This window comes from Thunnus albacares, chromosome 9 (assembly GCF_914725855.1).
Source record: "Thunnus albacares chromosome 9, fThuAlb1.1, whole genome shotgun sequence".
In the NCBI taxonomy this organism is placed as follows: Eukaryota; Metazoa; Chordata; class Actinopteri; order Scombriformes; family Scombridae; genus Thunnus; species Thunnus albacares.
The window spans coordinates 34,937,290-34,962,547 of NC_058114.1; the positions used below are offsets into that span (position 1 = coordinate 34,937,290).

A 25,258-nucleotide genomic window follows, 5' to 3' on the forward strand; every position below is an offset into this window, starting at 1 on the left:
AAATTTGCTAAGTGGTACTTTATGGTTTTAACCGTTTTTTTAACATGTTTCTTAAAGTTCAAAATTGGATCCAGTGTCACACCAAGATATTTTAAATCAGTAACTATGTCAGTGTTTTCACCTTTTATGAAAATATCAGCATTAGGAGGTTGTACCATAGTCTTAGAGAAAAACATACCTTTTGTCTTGTTAACATTTAGACTTAGACATGATTGATCAAGTCAATGTGTGATCCTTTCCAATGCGATTGTTAGCTCAGCAGCAGCTAACTCAGCTATTTTTGCATGTGTGTACACAATGGTGTCTTCTGCATACATTTGTAGTTCTGCATCATGACACTGTTGAGGGACATCATTAATATATAGGCTAAATAATAGGGGACCTCACACTGACCCTTGTGGAACACCCATTGTGCACTTCATGTTATTGGACAGTGTGTCACCAACTTTAACAGATTGTCTCCTATTTGATAAATATGAAGACATCCATGCCAGTGCTCCAGATGAGAAGTTAAATTAAGAGAGTTTCAATATTTAAACATCATAATTGACTGTATCAAATGCTTTATGCAGAACTAAAAATACAGCACCAACTACTCCTCCTTTGTCAAGTCTTGATTTAATTTGTTCTATTAAGTGCAAGGTAGCAGTTTCAGTGGAATGATTTGCTCTAAAGCCAAATTGCACACAATGTAGACCAGCAACCTTTGAGAGTACTGGCAGTATACTTATTGGTCGTTTCTGGCTTCAAGGCGGTCTCCAGTTGGCAGTTTGTTTTGTGTTAACTCTTACAAAAGCCCAATTTCTGCATACAGTAAAACATTTCCTTCAAAGTAGTCTTTGTCCCTCCTGTTTGGTGAACTGACTTGTGGTTTGTTGACCTCATTTCATTATTCACCATATCCCACATGTTTGAATCAGTAAATAGATGATTGTCCATGCCTGACTGGAGGATGGACACTGTTACACAACGTGGTTCATCAGCAGATGTAAAAACTGTGCCAAACCTTTGTAACTTTAACCATAATGTGAGCTAAGGAGAACCATACACTGACAACAGGTGGAAATAACCTCATCCATCACTCTTTCTTCAAAAAATGTTAGACTGTTAAAATGTTGTTGACATTTCACCAAAATTGCTGTTTGCCTTTAGACCTGGAGCTGGAATGTGTAGCATCTTTTCTGAAAATGTATCAAACTTTCAGCTTTCATGACACATGAAAATATGCAACTGATTGTGAGTGTGACAAATTACAAATTAATTGTGACCCAGAAGAAATAGTTAATGATGAGATAAGTCAAAATTTTTCTTCACTGGTAGTCATGACCCTGATAAAGGTAATAATTGACGAATGGAAATGGGAAATTAAACATGGTTGTGAAAGCAAATCAGAGTCAAAAATATTGTTTGAAATTGTTTATTTATAATCTAGTGTAAATGAGCATTATTTGATTAATGCTGAAATCCTAAACACAGACATGTCGTCCACACTCTTTGAGGAAGTTTAAGAGAATTGTGGGTCAGAGGACAGCTCTGGTCTTACTCATCTGGATCAACTGCCAGCTTTTCTCGTGTTAAGGCATGATGATGCATCTGTGACAGTCACAATCCAACAGCAGAAGTCAGTTTACAGCTGACATCTGTAGCATCCCGCTGCCTGCTGTTTATTCCCATCACCTACCACTGCATCTGTGCTGGGTAGTGCAAGTGTGAGAAGACACAGAGATGGTGTAAAATACACAGTGCACAGACTGTGTTTTGCACAAAACAGCACAGTTACAAACAAAATCAAATGACTGTTTATTGTTCAATAAAATAGCACAGATAGAGCATACAGAACAGAACATAAAAAACATTCAAACTAGGCCATAACAGACAGAGACAGATGGTCAGCAGAAATTACCGCCTTAGAATGTCATACAAAGTACTACTAATCCACACTCAGCACCCTGAGAAGTACTGAATTACTGTAACACTCCCATGTGATTACAGGTCAACACACCTTTTTCCAACTGATACATGAATCCCATGTTGGAGTAAAGTAAGCCAGGGTGTGTGTGTGTGTGTGTTGTGTTGGACATGCTGCAGTATGTTGGAGGTGTGAGTGTGAATGGAATGATAGGCTGGATGCATCTGGTTGGTTCATACAGAATGTGGACGGCTCATGATAACGACTCTGGATCTAAAAGTCTTCAAAGCACCACTTGATAACCAGAAAGATTACTGTTGCAAATTGGCCGTCCTCTTTACAATATATACAAAAATATAAAATGTAAATAAAAATACAAACAAATTCTCTTTTTAAAAGTATTCTCGTTAAGAAGGGAGGACTGAGGTGTTGAAGGTTTGCTAGAAAACTGTCTGTCTCTTGATGGTGTCGTCCTCCAGACAGAGCAGCCACTGCAGACTTTACTTATCTGTCTTCTGTTTCTTGGTCTCAAATTCATCCTGGAAATAAAGAACAGGGTGATAGGTGTTGTCTCAGGTACATATAACACTGGTCTGCATGCAAGCCAGTCAGCTGGTTAGAAAAAAGCAGAGATGCTTTTCTGAGATGCGGGCTGTGCTGTGTTAAGATGCTGGATGCTTGGTTACCTAATAATCTTAACAAATGACAGCTCCACAGTCACTAACATGAGAGGAAAGACTCTTAACTAATTTGTTGTTTGGTTTTAGATTTGATGTAAATAAAAATTGTATTTATAGATGTGGAACGATATAGAACATAGATTAGAAGCAGTATGTCACCAAATAATATCAGAAATATGCAAAAGAAAAAAGGAAAAGAGCAGCTTTATAGAAAGCCAGAGCTGCAAAGTGGCCATTTAGATTTTTCATATTTTATTTACTGAATTAGCAGTTCAATTCAGTTAAATCTTCTGCCAAGCTTTATTTAAATGGAGGAGTTATTTCCACTGCATATCAGCAACTGCCTATAAACTCAACTAATCTCAAGTCTAATTAAATAACTTTCTCCAACTTTGTCTCTATTTTTGCTATAAATTGTCCCAGATTAATTAGTTCTTTCCAGTAAACCTCCTGGGAAATGATTAGGAAATTACAGCATGCTGTTTCAAGCCAGAAATAAATTTTGAGGGGATTAATTTTTTATTTGTGTTGATCTAAAAGTAGTCAAATTTAAATTAACTGTGTTTAAATATATTACAGTCATCCAGGAGAATGCCCACAACGGGCCAAATCCACAAAGAATGGATTGCGCCGCCAATAGCACTGTGAATTGCGTAGCATTTGCACCCACAATCTGCTCCGTTTTAAGGTCTTGTCTACAAAAGATTTTGCGCTAATAGTATGCCGTCGCAAACATGCCCATAAAGTTTTCCAGCTGAGCGCAATTAGCCTATGGTTTGCGTCTGTTTGAGTGAGGGGAGTGGTTTCTAGTGTATCAAGCCTTTGTCCACATTTCAGCACACAGATTGGTCCATAATGAAAACTGCAGCGAGCACAAAAGTGTATCTTCAATTAGCAGAGGTGTGCACACATAGAGCTTTCCACAATCATAAACCAACTTCCATGTATTTTGCCTCTTTATTTTTGCTATTTTTACGTTGCTTCTTTTTTAATGTGACTCAGGCAGGTCTGAAACATGTTAGATTAATGTCCGAGTCTTACTATAATGTTCAAGTGTCACTGAATGTATCGTAATGGATGTAATGGTTTTCGCAAAACATCAGTGCTGATCAGTACTAATCTGAAGTTATCATGCTTGGCCCTAAACACCTTAGAAACACATTATCTAATGATATAGCTACTCTAGATGGCATTACCCTGGCCTCCAGCACCACCGTAAGGAATCAGGAAGTTATCTTTGATCAGGATATGTCCTTTAACTCCCACATAAAACAAATTTCAAGGACCGCCTTTTTTACCTACATAATATTGCAAAAAATCAGGCACATCCTGTCTCAAAAAGATGCAGAAAAAGTAGTTCACGCATTTGTTACTTCTAGGCTGTATTATTGCAATTCCATATTATCAGGCTGCCCTAACAATCTCTAAAGACTCTCCACATGGTCCAGAATACAGCTGCAGGTGTACTGACAAAAACTAGAAAAAGAGATCAATCCTTCTCCTCACCTACAAAGCCCTTAACGGTCAGGCACCATCAGATCTTAAAGAGCTCACAGTACCGTATTATCCCACTAGAACACTGCATTCCCAGAATGCAGGTTTACTTGTGGTTCCTACAGTCAGCTATCAGGCCCCTCTCCTATGGAACTATCTTCCAGATTCGGTCCTCTCCACATTTAAGAATAGGCTTAAAACTTTGCTTTTTGATAAAGCTTTTAGTTAAGGCCAGCCAGGCTTGCCTTGGACCAGCCCTGAGTTATGCTGCTATAGGCCTAGACTGCCTAATTTTGCTTCGTCCCCGGAGTTTTTTGCTTTCTTGTCTCACAGGATGAGGGACTTGGACCACCTGGTTATGGACAGCGAGAAACATGGCTGCAGGGACACCGTTGTGGCGTGGTCCTGTTGGTATCCTGCCTCAACACCCACTCCTGCTATTATTATTACTAGTCATACTTCTATTATTATTATCGTTGTTATTGTTATTATTGTTGTTATTATGCTTCTCTGTGTCTCTCACCCCTCTCCCCCTACCTCCTTTTCTCTCTCAACCCAACTGGTCAAGGCAGATGGCCGCCCACCAAGAGTCCGGTTCTGTTTGAGGTTTCTTCCCGTTAAAGGGGAGTTTTTCTGTGCTGCTGTAACCAAGTGCTTGCTCATGGGGGAATGTCTCTCTAAATTAAAGAGTATGGTCTAGACCTGCTCTATGTGAAAAGTGCCCTGAGATAACTTTTGTTATGATTTGACGCAATATAAATAAAATTGAATTGAATTGAACTGAATAGAATTGAATGATTATCCTGCTTATACCATGGCCTCTTGCCAACAAAATCCACATGTAAAATCTAATTTAAAATATAATATTTACACATAACAAATGTTTATCTCATTTTTCTGTTTGAAATATCATAAGATATAGTTCCTGAGCCTTTTATGTTGCAAGGCAACATCTAACTAAACAGGAAGGCACTCACAAGGCTGGGCAAGGAGTTTTAAAATTCTGACAAGTGCATTTCCTCAAGCACTGTACTTAAGCAGAATTTTGAGGTTCCTGTACTTTCCTTGAGTTTCTCCATATTATTCTTATACTTCCACTCCACTACTTTAGAGGGAAATATTGCACTTTTTACTTCACAACATTTCTTAACAGCTATACTAGTTACTTTGTAAATTAAGATTTCATTAAAAAACAACAAAAAAACAAAAGATAAGCTTATAAAATACCATGCATTGTTATGTATTAAACCAGTGGTTCCCAATGGTCCCTTTCCCAAACATTAATACAAATTTTTGTAGCATAACTTTGTTTTTACTTCTTTCCTATGCCAATAATTAATCATCTGAGGCATTCATTGAAATCAAACACCTATGTTATATGTGTCTGGTTATACTATCTGGTTACTAAAAGTTAATCCGCACCTTCAAACCAATCAGAATGAAAAATAAGAACATTATAGAGATCCTCTATGTATATAATGACTTCTCTATCCCCTTTGTGTTTGGCAAAGACAAGTTGGATGTTCTGGAGGCTCTATCTAGTGACCACCGGAGGAAGTGCAGGTTCAGACTCCTCCTTAGCTGCCAGCAGCCCACTCCTCTCTGATCAGTTCATCTCTCCACCTCCACATTCAGGCTTCAACCTCAGTGTCAGCCCTCACATCTATACCTCAGGGGTTTCAATATTCAGCTCAAGTCACCATCATCTTTCATTATCAGCTTTTATCAATCACATAATCACTGTGTCCCAGTGCCAACTAATCTAGTCTGCTTACCAACTACTTCCTCATATATTGACAGTGGGCAAAGTTACCATGCATCTGAATATTTATCTTCATAGTCTCCATTACTGAATTAGACAATATCTTGCCCATCAGTCACTGCCTTGTGGAGTTAAATTCACTGTCCTGTCAGTGCATTATAAAGATGAGGATGTTGATGTGATGTGAAATTTAGAAGATACAATATCTGTGAAGTTCAGGTTAATGGAAACACACTATACTCATAACTTGTCAGTTGCCTGCATTTCTTTGAATGAATTGAGTTGAGTTGAATATATATTAAATATAATGGTTTTTATGAAGTTGCCCCTAATCCTCCTCTATACAAAGGCTACTGAGCTCTGGTGACCCCACTTTTGTTCAGCTTCAGGGTGAAGGCCTTTCTATAGTGTGAGGGATCAACTGTCCCTTTTAGCTGCCACTAAGTGTTCTTTGGTCACTGTTCTTCCTATAACTGAACATATATCATTGCAGCTCTTTCTCACCTCTTCATCATCGTCATCATCCTCAGCTGCTCTCTTCCCTGTTGGCCCATCAAGTTCATCTTCTTCATCATCCTCTTCATCACCTGAATACACACAGATAATCACAGCCTGTTAGACTGATGCAGTGATGCAGGATAAACCCAGGCTTTAAGTGGACATGTATTACCTGACCTGGATAACAATGCTCCCATCACATTACTGTGTGGATTATGTTGACCTTACAGTGAATACTGCTGCAACCTCCCCTTATCTGTCATTTCTGTTCTTGTCAATCTGAGATACTTGAACATGATAGTAAAATATATGTTACTGCATTATACATTTAAAAAGAGTTGGGGAAGCGCTGAGCAGCTGTGTCAGGTATTCCTCTGATCCTATACTGATAAAGGATGTAGACAGCTTTCAGGTTTATCTGTCAGATCTGGTACTTTGCTGTATCATCTGGGTTTATGTGTGGGTGTGTATGATCTGAACTAATATTCATGTTAAAATACAGATGTAATTCACATTGTATATAGGCAGGAAAATATCATAGGAACTCGTATGGGCAGTGCAACAGGGGAAACTAATATCCGTATATGAGGGGAAAACAATACATTCACAGGTATTATGAAGTCTGTAGGTTACTATGGACAGGAATGAACACAGTATATTGAAGAAGAGTTGTTGAACCTAATCCTTTGTTGATTTTGATGGGCTGTAATGTAGCTTACTGAACAGAAGTAAATGATGCTGCTTGGAGCAGAGAACCAAACATGTATTACATATAATCTGCTGTTGATAATAGTCCCCAATAAATTTTCCTCCTGTTTAAGTAATGTTTGTTAAAAACTACAGCATCTAGTTGTAAAGAAATACTAAGGCTTTTTTAAAATATAAACTATGTCTGTGAGGGGCTGAGTGCCATAGTCTGGCCACTGAGTGGCCAGTCCAAGGCAGCAGCCCAATTCAGGATCCCAGTGGCCTGATGGTAGAAGCTCCTCCTGAGCCCCTCAGTGCCCAGTACACCTTCCTCCCAACCACAGCAGGGAGAAAAGGTCACCATCAGGGCAGTTGGGGTCCCCAGAAGATTCATGTGGCTGGTGTTTAATCCCTCCATGTTCACCTCGGTATTTCCTCCAATGTAAGAGATAGAGGTAGAGATGGTTTTGCTCGTCTATGTGGTCGGGATAGCAGCTGGTGTTTATCCTCTCCACCTTTTCCTCGATGTTTACTCCGATGTTTACATTGGAAAACCTCGACCGGCGAGGTAGCAGTGTCGGCAGGAGAGAGCCTCCAAAGTAGTGAGTTGAAAATTTCCCTGTCCTGATGAGTGACTTATAGTCATATGTTATCATTGTCCAAAAAGTTCACAAAAGTGAACAGATTTGGCGAAGCTGATGGAGAGGCGACTGGATAGATCTGCGCATTCTGGAGTCCAGGGTGTGTTAGGTACTGGTCTATAGAGATGTGGAAAAAGGTGATATGGTCAGATGAGTCATCACCACCGTATTCTTGACAAATGGGCGAGTGTACACCAAGAGACTCGTACAGGTTTGAATGCTTGACCCCTACAGTGATTGGATCTGGTTGCTCTGTTATGCTTTGGGGGGCATTTTGCTGGCATGGTTTGGGTTCACTTGTCCCCTTGGAGGGAAGGGTCACTGCAAATCAACACAGTGTTCTGAGTGGTCATCTTTATCCTATGATGAAACATTTCTATCCTGATGGTGGTCTCGTCCAGGATGACAATGCTGCCCCAATTTACAAGGCAAGAGGGGTCACTGAATGGTTAACTGAGTATGAAAATGATGTCAATCATATGCTATGGCCTTCACAGTCACCAGATCTCAACCCAATTGAACATCTACAGGAGATTTTGGACTGACGTGTTAAACAGAGCTCTCCACCACCATCAACAAAACACCAAATGATGGAATATCTTTTTGAAGAATGGTGTTCACTCCTCTGGTAGAGTTCCAGAGACTTGTAGAATCAGTCAGTTTTGTTGTCAGCAGACTGTACAGCACGAACTGACTGTTCCCTGTTTTATAGATACTGCAGAAATTCAATTTTGAATAAGGAGAAATTATTGACTTAATAAATAAATGTATGTATACACACACACACACACACATATATATATATATATATATATATATATATATATATATATATATATATATATATATATATATATATATATATATATATACATATAAACTACAACAGTGTGAAGTAGCTTGCTTCAGTGGTTGATGGTAATTAATACATATATTGTAATCACAAAGACATGCACAAATATACAGCACATTGACATTTCTGTTGGTTTGTTGTATTTTTCACAGTCATGCAGCCCTGCATCTGGACCTGTGTGTACGCACCTCATAAAAACATTACCAACAAGGATCCTTTAATTTTCTTTCTTGTCTTCATAAAATAACTCTTCTGTTACATTCTTTAGTGCAGTTTCTCCTTTCTTACCTGAGTTAACACACAATCAACTAAAGTAGCACTAGTAAAAACAGGCTTAAAAACAGGCTCCTCCTCTGAGAGAGGGCTGGACTGGTATTCTGCACTGAAGCTCCGGAGAACACCTCCCAGATTCTGCTAACCATGTGTTAGTGAAATAAGTCTCTTCTAAGCGCTGCTATGTTGTCAGTGTACTACGTGAATTACTGTTGTAAATATACAGTTGTTTGCACAAATAGTAAAAGTGATTGTTAATTTAGCATACTCTACAAATAACCAACCATCATTCTGAACAGTATTCTGAAATTCTATATACATATATAATGTAATATACGCACAGTACTGTGCAAAAGTTTTAGCCACTAAAAGTAAAATGAGGATGCTTTCAAAAATACTGTCATTTATAGTTTTTATTTATCAATAAACTTCACACAAAGTTGAGTAAAAAGCAGAAACCTAAATTAAATCAATATTTGGTGTGAGCAGATTTGCTTTTAAGACAGCAGCAGTTCTCTTCAGTACACCTGCACACAGTTTTTCAGGTACTTGGCAGGTCAGTTGTTCCTGCATCTCGGAGAAGTTGCTATAGTTCTTCTGTGGATTTCGTCTTCTCAGCTGCTTCTGTCTCTTTATATAATCCCAGACTGACTCCATGATGTTGAGATCAGGGCTCTGTGGGGGGCATACCATCTGTTGCAGGACTCCTTGTTCTTCTTGTTGATGAAGATAGTTCTTTATGACTCTGGCTGTCTGTTTGGGCTCATTGTCATGCCGCAGAATAAATTTGGGATGATCAGACGCCTCCCTGATGGAACTGCATAAAGGAATCTAAACATCTAAAGTGTCTAAAACTTTTGCACAGTACTGTATATATATGTTTTTTTTTTGTTCTGGCGACAATAGTGAGATAATGAGTGTGAGTCTCACAAAAATAGTGTCAGCTTCTCTTTTTCCATTTGGTTCAGCATGGTATGAAGACACCTACCCTCGCCATCCTCCTCCTCTTCTCCCACGTCCTCCTCATCCTCCTCTACCTCATTCTCCCGCTCTCCGTTCTCCTCATCCTGACATGTAAGACAGTTATATTGCTCATCAGCAGAGAAACAAAGACCATTCATGTTCTAAAAACTGAGAGAGGATCTGTTCTTACAGTTTTGCCATTGGCAGTGGCATCCTCTCCATTCTTTGTCTCTTCAGCCTGTTTCTTCTCCTTCAGCTCCTGAAAGCAAACACACACACACATCCAGTTTTATGAATGTAGTATTGTGTTATTAACACAAGGACAAAAGAAATGACCTAATGATCAAAACTGAAAATGATCTGTCTTAATGTATCCAGCAAATGAGTGTGAAAGGTCAACATTTAAGTCCCACTCCACTCAAAAATGTGTTTTTCTTCTTGTTCCTACAGTTAGTAGTTTGAGCTTAACTGTGCAGAATGATGTATGTGCAGACTTTGATACTTAAAAGCTGTTTTCACATTCATTTACTGAAGGAGGAAAGTTTCTCTGTGCTCATCAAAAATCTGAATTTAAGGTGCGTACCTCTGAGCATGATTTGTGACATCACAACTAGTTTGGAAGCTAATCCTCCACACAAGTGTGATGTGGAAACTTGAAGCCTCCATTGCACACTGAGAATGGACTATTCAATGAAGTAGGACATATTTTACATCAAGCACTTAAACATTTGAAAAGAAAAATATTTGCATATTCATAGATTCTGGAACTGTTAATGAGGGAGAAGGAATAGATGCCATTTTAAGAATGTGCAAATGTTAATGTGCGAATTGTGCTTTTCTGTGGAAAAAATAGTTCAGACACACATTATTATTCCAATTTTATGTGTTAAAACAAGTCTGGAGGGGATCTTTAAGCTCTCTGCATCAAAATACTAATGCAAAGGTTCAACATCTTTCTGTGTTTGTTTAAACTTTGTATTGTCCTTTCTTTTGCTCTGTGGTCAAACTGCCGGGGCACTGTGCAGACATTGAGCAGTTTATTAGGAACACCTAGATAAAAGTAATGCTGTGTATAATACTACATCCATACAATACATCCCAGCTTCATGAAGATTATAATGTTCAGTTTTTATTTAATCAGTTTTCAAGAGGTGTTTCTTTATTTTAGGGTTATTTTGGAGTTATACTGAGAGGTGTTTCTAATATTTTGTCCATCCCATTTACATGAATTTGGGCAGTCTAAAAAGGTCAAGGCAAAATTTAACTCTCTATAGCATTGGCAAAATGTACTGTAATGACTGAAGGGAGCAGTTGCCACATGCTATGACACAAAATAGGCACAAAGTTTTACAATGAAATGAAAGACATCCTATCATTAATGACTAAAATGACCATGGAAAAAAATAGGCACCCAACATCAAGAAAGTTTAATTTTCATGTATCCCTTGCTAAACCAAATAGACAACACACAAAAATGCAATTTTCTCACGTTCCAACTGGCAACAGTAAATGTGGTTTGTTAATCAAACTGGACTTTCTGATTGGTAGCAGACACAACAAGTGTGTCCTGCTGAAAGAGGGGAGGAACATTGAGATGTTCTCCCCTCCCTCCTTCTCGGTTCCATGAAGCTGTCGGGCTGCAAGTTGCCTTTTTAGCGACAGGTGGTGCTTTGAAGCTCAGACCTCCTATTGGTCAGCTTTTTCTAAGTCCCTCCTACCTCGTTCTGGCTGGCTGAAACCTGACACCATCTGTTACTGCAGCCTGGTGGGGAAACAACAGACACACCCAGACCAGAACTCCCAGCAGCACAGCAGCTGACTGTTCTCTTTCTGCTAATCAGAGAAAGTGCCAAAGCAAATACATGCTTTTCTTCTGACAAAACTCCTCAAACAACCCCAATAGCCACCAAACTTACCTGAATGACACCATGTATCTCCATGCAGGCTACTGTACTACACATAGGCTACTATTATTGTTATTATTATTATTATTAGTAGTAGTAGTAGTAGTAGTAGTAGTAGTAAGAGATGTTTCCAGGGCATGTAGTCCTCGCTGCTGTATCCAATGTCTTTTAGTATTGTAGCCACTTTTCTAAATGTTACTTACACATAGGCTGCAGAAACCTAACATAACTACCTGCTACATGCAGAAGAATCCCATGCTGTCTACCCATCCATCTGACTGCGTGTCATCCTTTCATTCTTCAGGGGTCATGCTAACCTTCTCTGTATCGACCATCCACCTGCTTTCTTATTGGAAATGAACGGCAAACCTCCCTAATTCTAACTTAATTTAGTTGTCTGTGATTGCCATAGGCTGTTCGTTACTCCTTTCCACCAGACCTGTGTAATACAATCGCAAACAGAGCTCTTTTACACTCTACCTAACGATCCATCACTCAAACCGCGCGCTGCATTCAGACTGGCACTACCGTGCCGTCCTTCCATCATAGAAACAAAAGCGGGACTCAACAATAACTGCCTCCCTTACGCAACAGAACTACCAGTTAGAAACGACAGACTTCGAGAAACCATTTCCATTTTTAAAGAGGACAATAAATACTGGGAGGCAATATCTACAACAGGCTGCCTCCAGAATAACACACTACTAAACATGGATCCATGCGCGTTCTCAACAACTGACCGGAGCTCTCCGCCGACAGTGAGGAGGAGCTGGAGATGAATAAACTATTATTGTTGGAGTTAGCGCCTGGCGAGACTAAGCTGGATAGTGTAGTTATATCCATGTATAGCCTTCCTAGCCTATTAGCTACTCATGTTGTCTCACCATACAACTCAGTCCGAACTCGATAGTATACAAAACTCCTTCAGAATATAAATTTAAGATGCAATTAAAATGTTGTGTGAATATGGATGTTCAAACACATTCTGAATTGTGACATCTGAGCAATTCTGAAATATCACCAGGCATCTCTTTAATATAGACCCAATATTTAGAGATCAGAAATCAACTGTATGCTTTATTCCCACAGCGTTGCATGAAACACTGAGCGGTCGCGTAGTTAACAAATTATGATCTTTATACTACTACTTTCAATTAAACTGCTGATTTGATTAGGGGGGGTTCTAAATTAGGTTATAGCTACATAAACGGTACAATGTACAAATAAGGTGCGTAACTGAACCGATTCGATTGGCAAATCTCTCAATGAGTTTGGGGACTGGTTGGCAGGGACCGTGGTATACACAGAAAGCACATGGAGCCCGTAAATGTAGTTTAAAATGACACATTGATATGCTCTAATCTCTTCATGTCTGGCTCCATGTTCATTAAACATTCAAAAAATAAAGCAGCAAAGGCTTAAAACCCATTGAGGAGCTGATGTATTTTCTTCCCCTAAACCAGTAACGTTACTTAACCAGCCTGTCTTCACTCCTCATCCATTCACACAGCTGCTTTACCTACAGTATACAACTCAGTGGACTACAATAGTATAGAGCTTAATGTCAGTGTTTACTAAACTTATAAGCTAATGATAAGACATGCGATATTGGATAGTATTTTTTAAATCAAGTCTTCTTTTATGTCGACGGTGTGCTTAAAAAGGGAAATCAGTGATATAAATGGAGGCAGGAATTAGAAAAAGCATTGTCTGCATCTTCTCCTCTTGTCCTTACCTTGGCGCTGAGTTCTCCGCTGCTTTCCACTTTACTGTCCGCCATGTTAGATGAAGGCTAGAAAAAGAGATGAATATCCAATATTGCACGATGAAAAAATAGATGAATAGGAGTTTGTGTTGCTGTTGGTGTGAGAGACAATCGTTACTTTGACAGCTGCCTACTCGCTAGCCGGAGCCCCCGACTTTATAGGCCAGTGGGAAGAGCGAGGTTGCTGAAGGTACACGGTGATTGGTCGATTAGCTTTAAAAATATTCAGCCTGCAATTGGCCAGATGGAAACAATAGACAACCCTCCCCCGTGTGTGTGTGTGTGTGTGTGTGTGTGTGTGTGTGTGTGTGTGTGTGTGTGTGTGTGTGTGTGTGCGCGTGTGTGATTTACCTCCATGTGAAGCAAATTTTATCTACACAAGTTTTTAATCTTTAATCTGTCACCCTCTTGGTGTATGTGTGTCAGCAACACAGGGGATGTGAGAGTTTTCTATGGTGTGCATGTATAGCTTAAAGGTCCATTGTGTAGAATTTAGTGGCATCTAGCAGAATGGATTTGGCAGAAATGGAATATAATTCATAAGTGGGTTTTAATTAGTGTATAATCATCTGAAAATAAGAATCTTTGTGTTTTTGTTACCTTAGAATGAGCCCCTTATACCGACACAGGGAGACTTCATAGACTGTAAAAACTGACGTAGCCACCGTGACCATTATTGGCCGTGATGTTATTGGTTTGTAGACTCCTGTTTTGAAGCCTCGAGTCTGCATTTTGACCATCACCATCTTGGATATTTGGAGCGAGAAGTGACCATATTTGGACAAGAGGGTGGAGCTGACCCTAACGCTAGCGAAAAACAGGCTTAAAACCAGTAAAACAAAATGTACTTACCAAAGAAAAAATGGACATCCAACTCTTTCGAGGGTCTTTTAGAACAAACTAACGCTGAACAAGAATTTTTAGGCTACCAAACTTTCATGAACTGAAAACTCACTGAAACAGTGATGGCTACGGCCACGCCTATACTCTGTGAATCTGGGGTTACACCATGGTTATGTTACCTAACCAACGTTGTCGCCATGGTAACAGCTTGCCTGTGACAGCACCCACTAGTAGTCAAAGCGGCCACACCCTTAATTATGCATAATTTTAAGCCCTCATAAAATTTAAATGGATGAGTTTTATAAAAATTCACCCCCCATACAGCTGTCATGCATGGGGAAATTAGCTATAGCTATAGAGACCAGCCTTTTGTACCAGGTTGTAAACATGTTTATGTCTGCTGTAAAGTTGGACATTTTAACATGGGGGTTGCCACTTGATCCTCCTTCACAGAGCCATGGTTCTCCTACATGCTTGGAAGGGGAGGGTAAGGGGAAGGGTATTCAATTGGTTGCAATCTGCACCTTCACCACTAGATGCCACTAAATTCTACAGGCTGGACCTTTAATCTCCTAATAAGTTGTGCAGCCCAACTGCTAACACTGTCGTCTAAATCATGTTCTTACGTTAGTCATGGCTAAACCAGCCCACTATGGCAAGCAACTGCTATTTTTACTACTGCTACTGCAACTATTAGTGCTACTGTACAGTCATTTCAGTTGCATTGTAATGGAATCAGTGTAACTTCTACTTCTACTTCTGTTAAAACTACTGCTGCAACTCCTACTGTACTGCAACCCCCATCACCCCCCAGTGGAGGAAGAATTCTCAAGATTTTTTTACTTAATGTCAATATAAAATACCCCATTACAAGTAATATGCATTCAAAAATGTACTTCAGTAAAAGTTATTTTTCATTGGCAACGAAATGTGCTAAAAAAACAGTCATTTTACAAAATGACTCCCAGACTGTTCAATTATTGAAGCAATAAATGTGGTTCCATTTTAATGTAGCTGGTCCAGGTGGTGCTTAATACTGTTGGGTAACTGGATCTACCAATTATCATGTTCAATCAATGCATCATATTTTTGACTTCATTATATGCATCAGGTTACTTGTCGACACTTTATTTGAATCTTTATTATCAAGTAACAGTCATGGGATAAGCAAAAACCTCTTCACTCCAAGTATACAGCTGCACAAAGTGGATTTACTGAAGCAAAGTGCAAGTACACAAAATTAATGTAAAAAAGTATTGTAAATGAGTATTGTACTTGACCACAAATTATTTTACTCAAGTATTAAGCAGTGCAAGTAATACTGTTATTGCACCTTAAACAGCTACTGCAGCTGATACTGTCCCTGCAACTACTAACCTATTGTCAAAGCAGCAATTATTGAAAATGCTGTTGCTGTAGTCACAACTATACTGCAACCAATGCAACCTGTACAACAACTAGCTACTGCAAACAAACCATTACTGATCCCTGGGTAGGTAAAGATGAGTACTTAGGTTACAGTACCCTGGCACTGGTACTTTAAGTGATACAGACTACCACTACTACTGCTGCAACTATATCCTGTACGTTATACACATAACTGCTGCTTTTACTTTGATTATAATATTACTGTTGCTACCACTGTTGTTACTGTTGCATCTCCTACTGCTATGACTGCTATGACTGTCTTACAACTACTACTTAGTAGCACAACTATCACTAATATGGCAACTACTAGTTAGGTCAGGGTGTGTATAGTCTATAATATCTGCTTATCTAAATATGTTTCTAATATGTTTATGTTATTTTCCTAATTGGTCTCATTGTTATTCATTATTCTTTGTGCAAGTCTGTATGTGCTGGTGTTTTTTAGGTACAGCTCTTTACAGTGAGATAGAATGAGAGAGGGCAACGGAGAAAGGGAGAGAAAGAGAGGGGAAGGGTGAAAGGGAGAAAGAGAGAGAGGCATGGAGGGAGGTGAGGTGAGGTGGTGATGGGTAAGAGAGGATGACGGAGAAGGGGAAGAAGGGGAGACAGAATGGCCAAGAAAAAAAAGGTGGAGAGAAGGACAGGAGGACTCGTTAAGGAAATGGGGGAGAGGTGTTCATGGAGGTAGGCTATTTAAATCATGTTCATGTGAAACTGTTCTCTGTAGCACATAGAATGATGTATAGAATATTATTCATTTCAATAATAATTCAATAATTAATTTCAGAAATAAATGATAAATATTACATTAAAACACTGATAATTCAGGAAATACAAATTAATAAAAGCTTAATTGGAAAAGGGAAGAAAACACTGTGAGAAAAAATATTTATTTATCATATTTCTTTTATAAAACTGATTAAGAAAAATACTGCTCTGTGGTCCCAGTGAGATTTAAAGGAGCGCAAACAGTGCTGTGGTTATTAGTCCCTCACCAACATGGCGGCCCGTAGGGTCCGTATGGCGTTGCGATTGTTGAAGACAACTGATTGGTTAGTGAACTGGAGCGAACGTAAAGCTGACGCTTTGCAGCCAATGAGTAGCTGATACACCTGCCAATCAGCCAGAGCAGAAGTATGAAGGTGGGAGGGATTTGTTTGGTTGCAGGTAAAGGCAGGAGCGAATCAGAGACAGAGTGGACTAGCTGTTTCAAAGCAGGGCTGAAATCCCCCAACTCTGGCTTGTTTTTAAAATAAAATAAAATGAATATACAGTATAAGCATGGTGTATGTCTGCACCAGAGAAGATATCATGAAATTAAATTACATGGATGTGTGTGTGACACAGGGCCCAACTTCAAGATACTGCAGGATCTTATGGCCCTTATCATCTCAGTTAATGGAAAGTTTAGTGTATATTCATTCTAAATGAATCACCATATCATAGTACTGCAAACCAACAGACACATAATGTGGAGCTTCTAGGGGCCCCTGAGCTTCTTGCGCTCTTGTGAAGTTGTCTGCTTTACCTTTTTGGTAATCCAACCTGAGACATGGACTGTTGCTAGCCTACTATGTAACTTGGAAAGTTTAGAGTCATGTGAACACATTTGATAAGAGTGTACTGAGCATTTTAAAGCTGTGTCCAGACTGACATTTGCAGCCCCATCATGCATTTCAGTGAGACGACTGGGTGTCTTTTAGAGTCTAGAAAAGATTAACCTGGCTCAGCTTTTGCTACAACACAATACAGGGCCATCCAGCAGAAATGTTTTTTATCTTAAGAATTGGATGAGTATAGATGTCACAAAACTCCCTTTTCTATAGTTTTACATAATTTTAACTCAAAGTCTTCTTATTTGTTTTTTTTTTCATAGCTTTCAACTGCATCTCATGATTTTCATGAATAGAGTATTGATAGATAGATAATAGAGAATAGAATTTTGTGAATAGAGACAGTTCACTTGTTATCATGTGACAGGTGGCTGTATATGAAGGGAAATTGTAACTCTGTTAAAAGATGTTGTCCTTGTTCTTTCTCTGGTTATCCACTGACTCCTGGTTGATGATCTTGAGTGGTTTTGGTCTGGTGGTCATGTTAAATGGTTTGTGTGTTGACTCATTATGACTCGAAGACAGTTGGTGTAGTGTCTGTCCTGGTCTGAAGTCAGTCTGAGATTCTCATCATCCCCTATTTGTGCCCAGGACCTGCTGTACTCCCTCTCCAACCTCCTCACTGATGTTGTACTCTGTGTAGGAGGGTCCTTTGATGTTGTTGAGGTGATTAGAGTTCAAATTGAATTAAGACAGAACTCAATTCATTTTTCTGTCATGTCACAAAAACAAAAGTACTGATAAATTACAAAGATAGTTTAGTAGACCTTTTACTTTTCATTAGAATTTTACTGAAACCTACGAATCCTACAAATTCCTGAATCCTATTGCACCTACATCCACATCATCAAAACAGGCAGGTCTTACTGTTATATTTTTACAATAATAATGCTAGAGAACAACACAGCCTCTTGGAGAATTGTGAAGAAGCAGAAATATAATTTATCAAGTTGTCATGTGAATCAACCACTGGCTGCTCAAACTACAGGTATGAAGAAGGATGCTCTTGTTGTGTTTCTGTCTATGTCCAGTTATCCAATTCACATGTAGTTGACTGCAGGGTCATTTAAACTATGTTTTATCTGCATTACGTGTAGCTGTGACAGCCTGACAGCAGGGGGCAGCAGTGGATTGACAGTGGACAGACACACTGAAGAACGCTACTGTTTATGGACTACAGTGAAAAAGTAAAGAGTGCCTCAGTTAAATGTTTCTGCTGAGGAAAGGGGAGCACACACAAATTACAAGGATAATTTCTCCTGCATCTCATCTCCAACAAAGGTCAGCAAAGGTCATACTATTGAATAATGCAAAAGTATGTATTAAGGCAGTGCAGTGTAACTTTTTTCATTATATTTAGCTCCCATTGTGAAATATTTTTCTTTTTCTCTTACAAGTTATTGTAATTCATGCTCCAATTAAGCAAACAGCACTAATGTCAATATGTATGTAATATATCTAATAAATCGCTGCATGCTATAACAGACTGATCTCTGTAATCAGCCCTCTGCCCCCCTTGTTACAATGATGATGAGAGGTCATCTAGCTGATAAGCTACATGCTAATGATGGAAAGCTTCTACTGAGCATATATGGAGTTACTTTTGTGTCTTTATTATACAATCAAACAGAATAGGTTTGCAATCAAAACTATCAACACTGCAATCAAAAAATGTTTTATTGCAAATAATATAAATTTGTGATTAAAATGCAAATCAAAAACTTTTCTTTGCAAATCCAAAAGTTTTGTTTGTGAATCCAAAAGTTTAATGGGTGTAAATGAGTGTAATGGGTTAAGAATATATATATATTATTTTGTCAGTCTGTAGCTGCTAGCTTAGCTCAATTGGCTAGTTACCCACAGATCGTTTACTAACTGTGGATGTTGCCAAGCTGTCACTCCGTTCAAGACTGGCCAATAGAGGCATGTCTTACATCTTTCAGTGTAGGTCCCGCCCATGAAATTCAGCAAGCAAAACTTTAAAATTCTCAAACAAAACTTGGATTCTCAAACAAAACTTTGGATTCGCAAAGAAAAGTTTTTGATTTGCATTTTAATAACAAATTTATTTTACTTGCAATAAAACATTTTTAGATTGCAGTGACAATAGTTTTACTCTCAAATCTATTTTTTGATTGCAAACCTATTCTGTTTGATTGCATAATAAAGACACAAAAGTAACTCCATAAGCATACTGCAGGTAGCCATGTGAACAATGTTCCTCAGTGATAGTTTCTTCCCAACCACTCTACCAAAAGCAGCAGTGAGCTTAGTGCAATTTAAACTCACAAGTCGATGACAACTCAGGAACAGACAAGAACACAGATCAAGAAAGGTCTGTTTTATCACCTTACTTAAGTCCTCTGACTTATATGTTAGCATACAATTACTCAGCAGACATAAAGTAACACTATCTTTCACTTGGAGTCATGTTTGTGTCCACCTGGTGAATTTAAGTTCATTACTCACTCTCCTCTCAGCTCTGTTTGGTCTCCACCAGTGTTTGAATTTTAAGGCTGCCAATGGAGAGACCTAAGCTCCCCTGAACAGTTCAAGTTTGGGTTAAAAAACTGATGAATTATCAACCATTTCTAATGTTGCAATGAATGATAGAGTTTAAGACAGATTTAAAATCAAATGTCTTCAATGCCCAATCATGTGTATTTTAAACATGACTCTGCAAATAAATTTAGATTTTCCTTTGTGTTCCAGTCACTGTTGCTTCTGCTGTAATTCACCTCTTGTCTGATCTCTGTACACTCTCTCCCTCCCTCCTCTGCTCTCCTGTAAACTGAGCCCACTGAGCTCTGTCTTCTTCCATCACAGGGCAGGCTGAAGGCAGCTGTTTGAAATGGCGGAGGAAAGAGGAGATCAGAGGCACATTAGGCTGCAGAGAAAACCCAGAGTGGAGCTGCAGTGCAAAGTGGAACTGGACTTTTTCATGAGAAGAGGCAGTGAGCACACTGTCAGCAACTGCAGCTGTGAGTCAGAGCAAATGTATTCACAAGTGGATTTTAATTCTTTAAATGTAAAAACAAGTAACTGGCAGCTTCTTTGATCATCTTTACATAGTGGTGTGTCCTTTCCCCATTAGTGTAATCACTGTCATATAGGGCAGAAATCTACCCAGATAGGCAGTTTTCCATGTTTGTACAACACTTTTTTATAGTTCATTTAGCTGTCACGGCCTTGATGAATTATTCAACTGGTGTGATTATTCCTTTATGCAGCTTATGGTTAAAAATGACAAACAACATGGGCAGCAACTGTAGAACAAAATCTCAGCCTATAGGAGCACAATCACTGACACATTGTGTTTTGATCAAAATGCAGCGACTTTATGCAAAAACTGTCCATGGCCCCTTTATTGTTGAAAGAAAGAGTTCAGAATTTGGGGAAATACTCTAATTTGTTTTCTTTTCAAGAGTGACATGTTCAGATGGATATCTGAACATGCCGCCCCCCTCTTTTTTTCCTGAGGTAGTCATTGATGAAACCTATTGGTCAAGTTAGATTAATTGAACATCCATCCAGCCATTTGACCAATCCACCGGGCCAGGGAAGAGTAAAGAATTGAAGTATAGTAAAGACACGTTTGTGCATTCAGCGACGGTGCTTCTGTTACTCGCTGCCGGCTGTGATAACAGATTAGAGAATAACAGATCAGAGGTATGAAACAGCTATTTAACTAGTTAGTAATGTAGAATTTTCTTTTGTAACGATGTCTCGTTATGTGATGTGTCAGCTCGGCTAGTCGTTCTTAAATAGTCATAGACAAAGGTGAGCACTCATATTTGAGATGTGTAACATCTGTCTGTCTCATGACAATGTGTTGCCTTATTGTAAAGTCTTAACGACCAAATTAATTATTAGCATGCTAATCGCTAACCATGAGTTAAACTAATCGCTAATTAGCCACCATGCTAGGCGGACTTTGGCAAGAATATGTACAAGTTACCTCTGTGTCCAGAATGTAAACTCACATAAGCTAAATGTAGTTTGAATTGTGTATTAAAGCTAGACCACAGTAATATTACTGTTTATTATTAAGCTTAAAAAGGGCTCAGATGGTTGTAGCTGTGGCAGAGCTAGTTGCTCACTCTCTGCAATCACTAGCCTCAAATCACCTGCTTTTGTGATATTCACCTGTTAGCTTTGAGGTGGACTTCGGGTGAAGAGGGACCACTTGTTCCCTGTGGCTATTAGCGAGGAACTGACGCCTGCTGATACAAAACCTCCAGGACAACTTTTGGTATTTAATTTCCCAGTTAAAGACAATTAAAGGTCCCCTTCGGATTCCTACTAAAAGAGACACTTTTTGAAAACAGTTTAGGTTGTACTAGTCCATGGACTCAGAAATGAAACTCTATGTTTTAAGGGCAACATAAACATTTTCAGGTTGAACCTGTAATTGTTAATGTTATTAAGCCAATTATTTGAAGATACTGATTTGTTACCAGGGTTCAATTTGTTTTGCATCTATAACTATCCATTTCATTTTAATGGAAGTGTAAGTTTCCTTTAATGTCATGTCCATAAGGTATGTAAGGAAGTAGGATAAAGATACTCTGTGATTATCTTAAGTATAATAAGTTTAGCTATGCTTCAGTACAGCATTTCATACAAATAACTGGATGTAAGTAGTAAACTGCTACCAGACCCTAAATAAATTGTGCTGAGTTGTTACACTCATATGGTCTCAGTAATTATTTTATGGTAAGCTGAAGCAGTGGTTACAACTACAGTAGTAGAAAAAATTGTTTAAATGCATGGTATTCATTTATTCATTTTGATTTGGCATGTTGAGACTGGAACAGGGCTCGAAGGCGGGGAGGTTGCCGTGCTCATGTCCCACCTGTAGAACCCCCACACTTTTAAATAGGGATGCACGATATTATCAGCACGCCATTGGTATTGGCTGATAAAAACACTAAAATGAAATATCGGCATCGGCGAATTTGCCAATTATGAGAGGCCGATATGTCGCCTTCTCCTCCGCCGCCTGACTATGCTTCCCTGGATGGACTGTGCTACCCTGACGGTCCCAGTGCTTCCTCTGCCGATTGCCAATGTCGATACTATTATGCATGCAAGCATAGATTGTACTATCGGCATATCGGATCCAACATCGTGCATCCCTACTTTTAAAATCGCTGCTCCACCCCTGGGGAAGCAGCTAGCCTGCTCTGTCAAAAGTTCAAACTTACAACTAAAAACACCTCTGAAGCTGCAACTGTACATAAACAGGCATGTAAAAATGACATTTTCTCCTTTTAAGGAGTGTGGTGGACCTATTCCTTAAAAAAAAAAACAACAGTGACTGTGTACAGCATCGCGTGATGGTCTTGTCGTCACAGTGTGGTTTGGTACCATCATGCATATACACAGACCAAACCTGTGCTCACCAAGTGTAGCTGGCAACTAAAAAGGTGCTGCACAGAACTACTGGGCAGATACTCAAGAAAAAGTTCCAGCATGTAACTTCCCCATAAATGATATTTTAAAAGCTTATTCTAATGTGATTGACTGATGTCAGTTCAGTCTGTTGAGGGCCAATCCAAAGCAGACCAAAGCTGATGTTCACAGTTCTTTCAGCATTTGTGATGACAATGACAAACTATATTTACCAGTGTGTGGACACAGAAGGTTCCTGATGCAATGAATACATTTATTCTCAACACAAAATATTGAGTGACTGATGTTTCATCAGTTTGTCTTGAGGCTGCCGCCCTTCCTTGAAAGCAGCAGATGAATTAATTGAATACATCAGTAGCATCAGAGGCTTTCAGGTTGTGGATTTTTTTCCACAATCCTGCTCATGTTTCACACCTAGTCTTGATGTTGGACCTATAATGGCTTCAAACACAAGATTTCAGTGAAGAAATAGTCCACATTTTATGACACCTGGCAGTAAGCAAAGGAAATGCTTGGACTTTGTGTGTTTATCAGTTTAAGAGTCTACAGGACAGGACAGGTTCACAATTTTCCAAGTCTGTCTTAAAACAACAGTCAGGAGCCCAAATGAACAATATATTTTTCTTGCTGTAATCATTCCCCCTGGTCATACTGACCATTAGAAGATCCCTTCATAATGCAGCTTACAGTGTAAGTGGTAGGGGACAAAATCTAGTTTATTTGACAACCCAATCGCCAGAATAAAAACATTGGCATTGTACGTTTCTGCAAACCATGGATACATTGAATATCTATGTTTCAATGTTGGCCATTATCAGTTGAATAATGACGTTTTATGATGTGACAACGTTGTGGTTCAGGTCTTGTTAGGATTAGTCACAAAAACCACTTGGTTAGGGTTAGGGAAAGATTGTGGTTTGGATTAAAATTCAAAAAATTAAATAATTAAAAACATCTGCAAATGTCCCGTCTCACTAAAAACACCTGGTTTTGTCGCCAGAAAAACGGCTGCAAATGCCCCGACGTCTCACTAACAACACCCAGTTTTGTCGGTTGAAATGGGAAGTGGGCGTTTGTTTCAAGGTGGTCTCGAACCATGCTGATTTCCGACTTTCTGCCAACAAACTTCCAAGCCATCCACCGACCCCTACTCCTCCTGATGAGAAAGTCCGCTCATATAGATCTCGTGAACTACATCACTTTAGACTTGTTGATATGATACGTATTCTAGAAATGTTAATATGATATGTAACTTATTCTGGAAATGTTGATATGATATGTATTTTAGAAATGTTGATAAGATACATCTTGTTGAAATGTTGATATACTACGTATTACATGTGCTGAAGCATAGATATTCAACGTATCCGTGGTTTGCAGAAACATACAATGCCAATGTTTTATTCTGGTGACCAGGCTGGATCTGAAGCTAATATGAAGCTTCAGAAACACTGTCTGAGGAAACACAAAAAGCAAATTTGATGCTAAAAAGACTGTAAATGTGGCAGATATCCACTTGATATGACTAACTCAGACTACTGAAGCCTCATAAAAGCCAGCCTGGAATGAGAGAAAGTGGCTTCACCAGAGATGGGCTCCTGAATACATCTCAAACTTGGACCTAAAAAGTGGGACATTTTGCAAAAAATAATCTTCAGAAAAGACTCTAAAGAAGAGGTAACAGCATTAATCAGCAAGAACAGAAGAGGAAATACCATCTTTGGATATATTTTTTAAAATCAAAACAACTAGCTAGCTGTCAACTGCTAACTGCCGCTGTTACCAACATTCCAAAGGAGAAGCACTGAGGAAGCTAACAGAAGAGTTATTTTGTGAAGAAAAGAGAAATTAAGGGGCCCTTGTTGGTGGTATTCTCTCTCTCTCCCTCTCCATGAAACGGTGTGATGGCGGCGCAACAATATAACAATATCTGCCTCGGCCTCTCCTAGTCCTGACTATGCAGTGTCTTTGTCTATGTTTATGTCTACATCTGTGTCATCGTGTGGAGTGCAAGGGAAATATGTCTATGATTGTCAGTTTGTTTTGGACATTCATAACAAAGACTTTTGCTACAAGAAATACTGGCTGGGGGACCTAAATCAGCTGAGCAAGCTTGGTCTGCTACCCCCAGTGAACCCAAAGGAGACCACGACCTTGCCTGGAGCTGCACTGGACAGGAAACATCAAAAGCAATGTGATAGGACGCGGAAGCTGGGCAAGCGCATAGGAGTGCAAGCTAGGCTAACTGCTAGCTCATACAAACCAGCAGTTCCAACAATTATGCTGCCTAATGTTCTCTGGACAGTAAAATGGATTATTTCACTCCCCCGTCGGTGCTACATCAAACTGAGACATGTACTTTCTTTATCCTTTCTGTTGTTGGAGGAACAGCATTTCGTATTTTTATGTATGCAAACACACACGAAAATGACAATAAACTAAATCTTGAATATAAGCTTCACATCAACTTTTAAATGCATTTTTGCACTAAATGACTGTGTAGACACACTGTGGATTTTGGCACCCATCA

General features: G+C 39.1%; 1 protein-coding gene and 1 long non-coding RNA gene across 2 annotated transcripts; one reads left to right on the forward strand and one right to left on the reverse strand.

The window, feature by feature from the left end:
- Nucleotides 1-1,787: 1,787 nt before the first annotated feature.
- On the reverse strand, nt 1,788-13,578 carry ptmaa (prothymosin alpha a). The gene is made up of 5 exons (XM_044362002.1): nt 13,400-13,578; nt 9,951-10,019; nt 9,786-9,864; nt 6,350-6,432; nt 1,788-2,448 (listed from the first exon to the last, which is right to left on the reverse strand). Exons 1-5 carry the CDS (start codon nt 13,442-13,444, stop codon nt 2,410-2,412), a joined length of 315 nt encoding a protein of 104 aa, XP_044217937.1. The 5' UTR covers nt 13,445-13,578; the 3' UTR covers nt 1,788-2,409.
- A 2,672-nt stretch (nt 13,579-16,250) lies between these two features.
- Nucleotides 16,251-22,005, forward strand: LOC122989083. Its single transcript, XR_006404936.1, has 3 exons — nt 16,251-16,384; nt 18,411-18,594; nt 20,140-22,005. It is a non-coding gene; the product is annotated as an uncharacterized LOC122989083 (long non-coding RNA).
- Nucleotides 22,006-25,258: the final 3,253 nt, after the last annotated feature.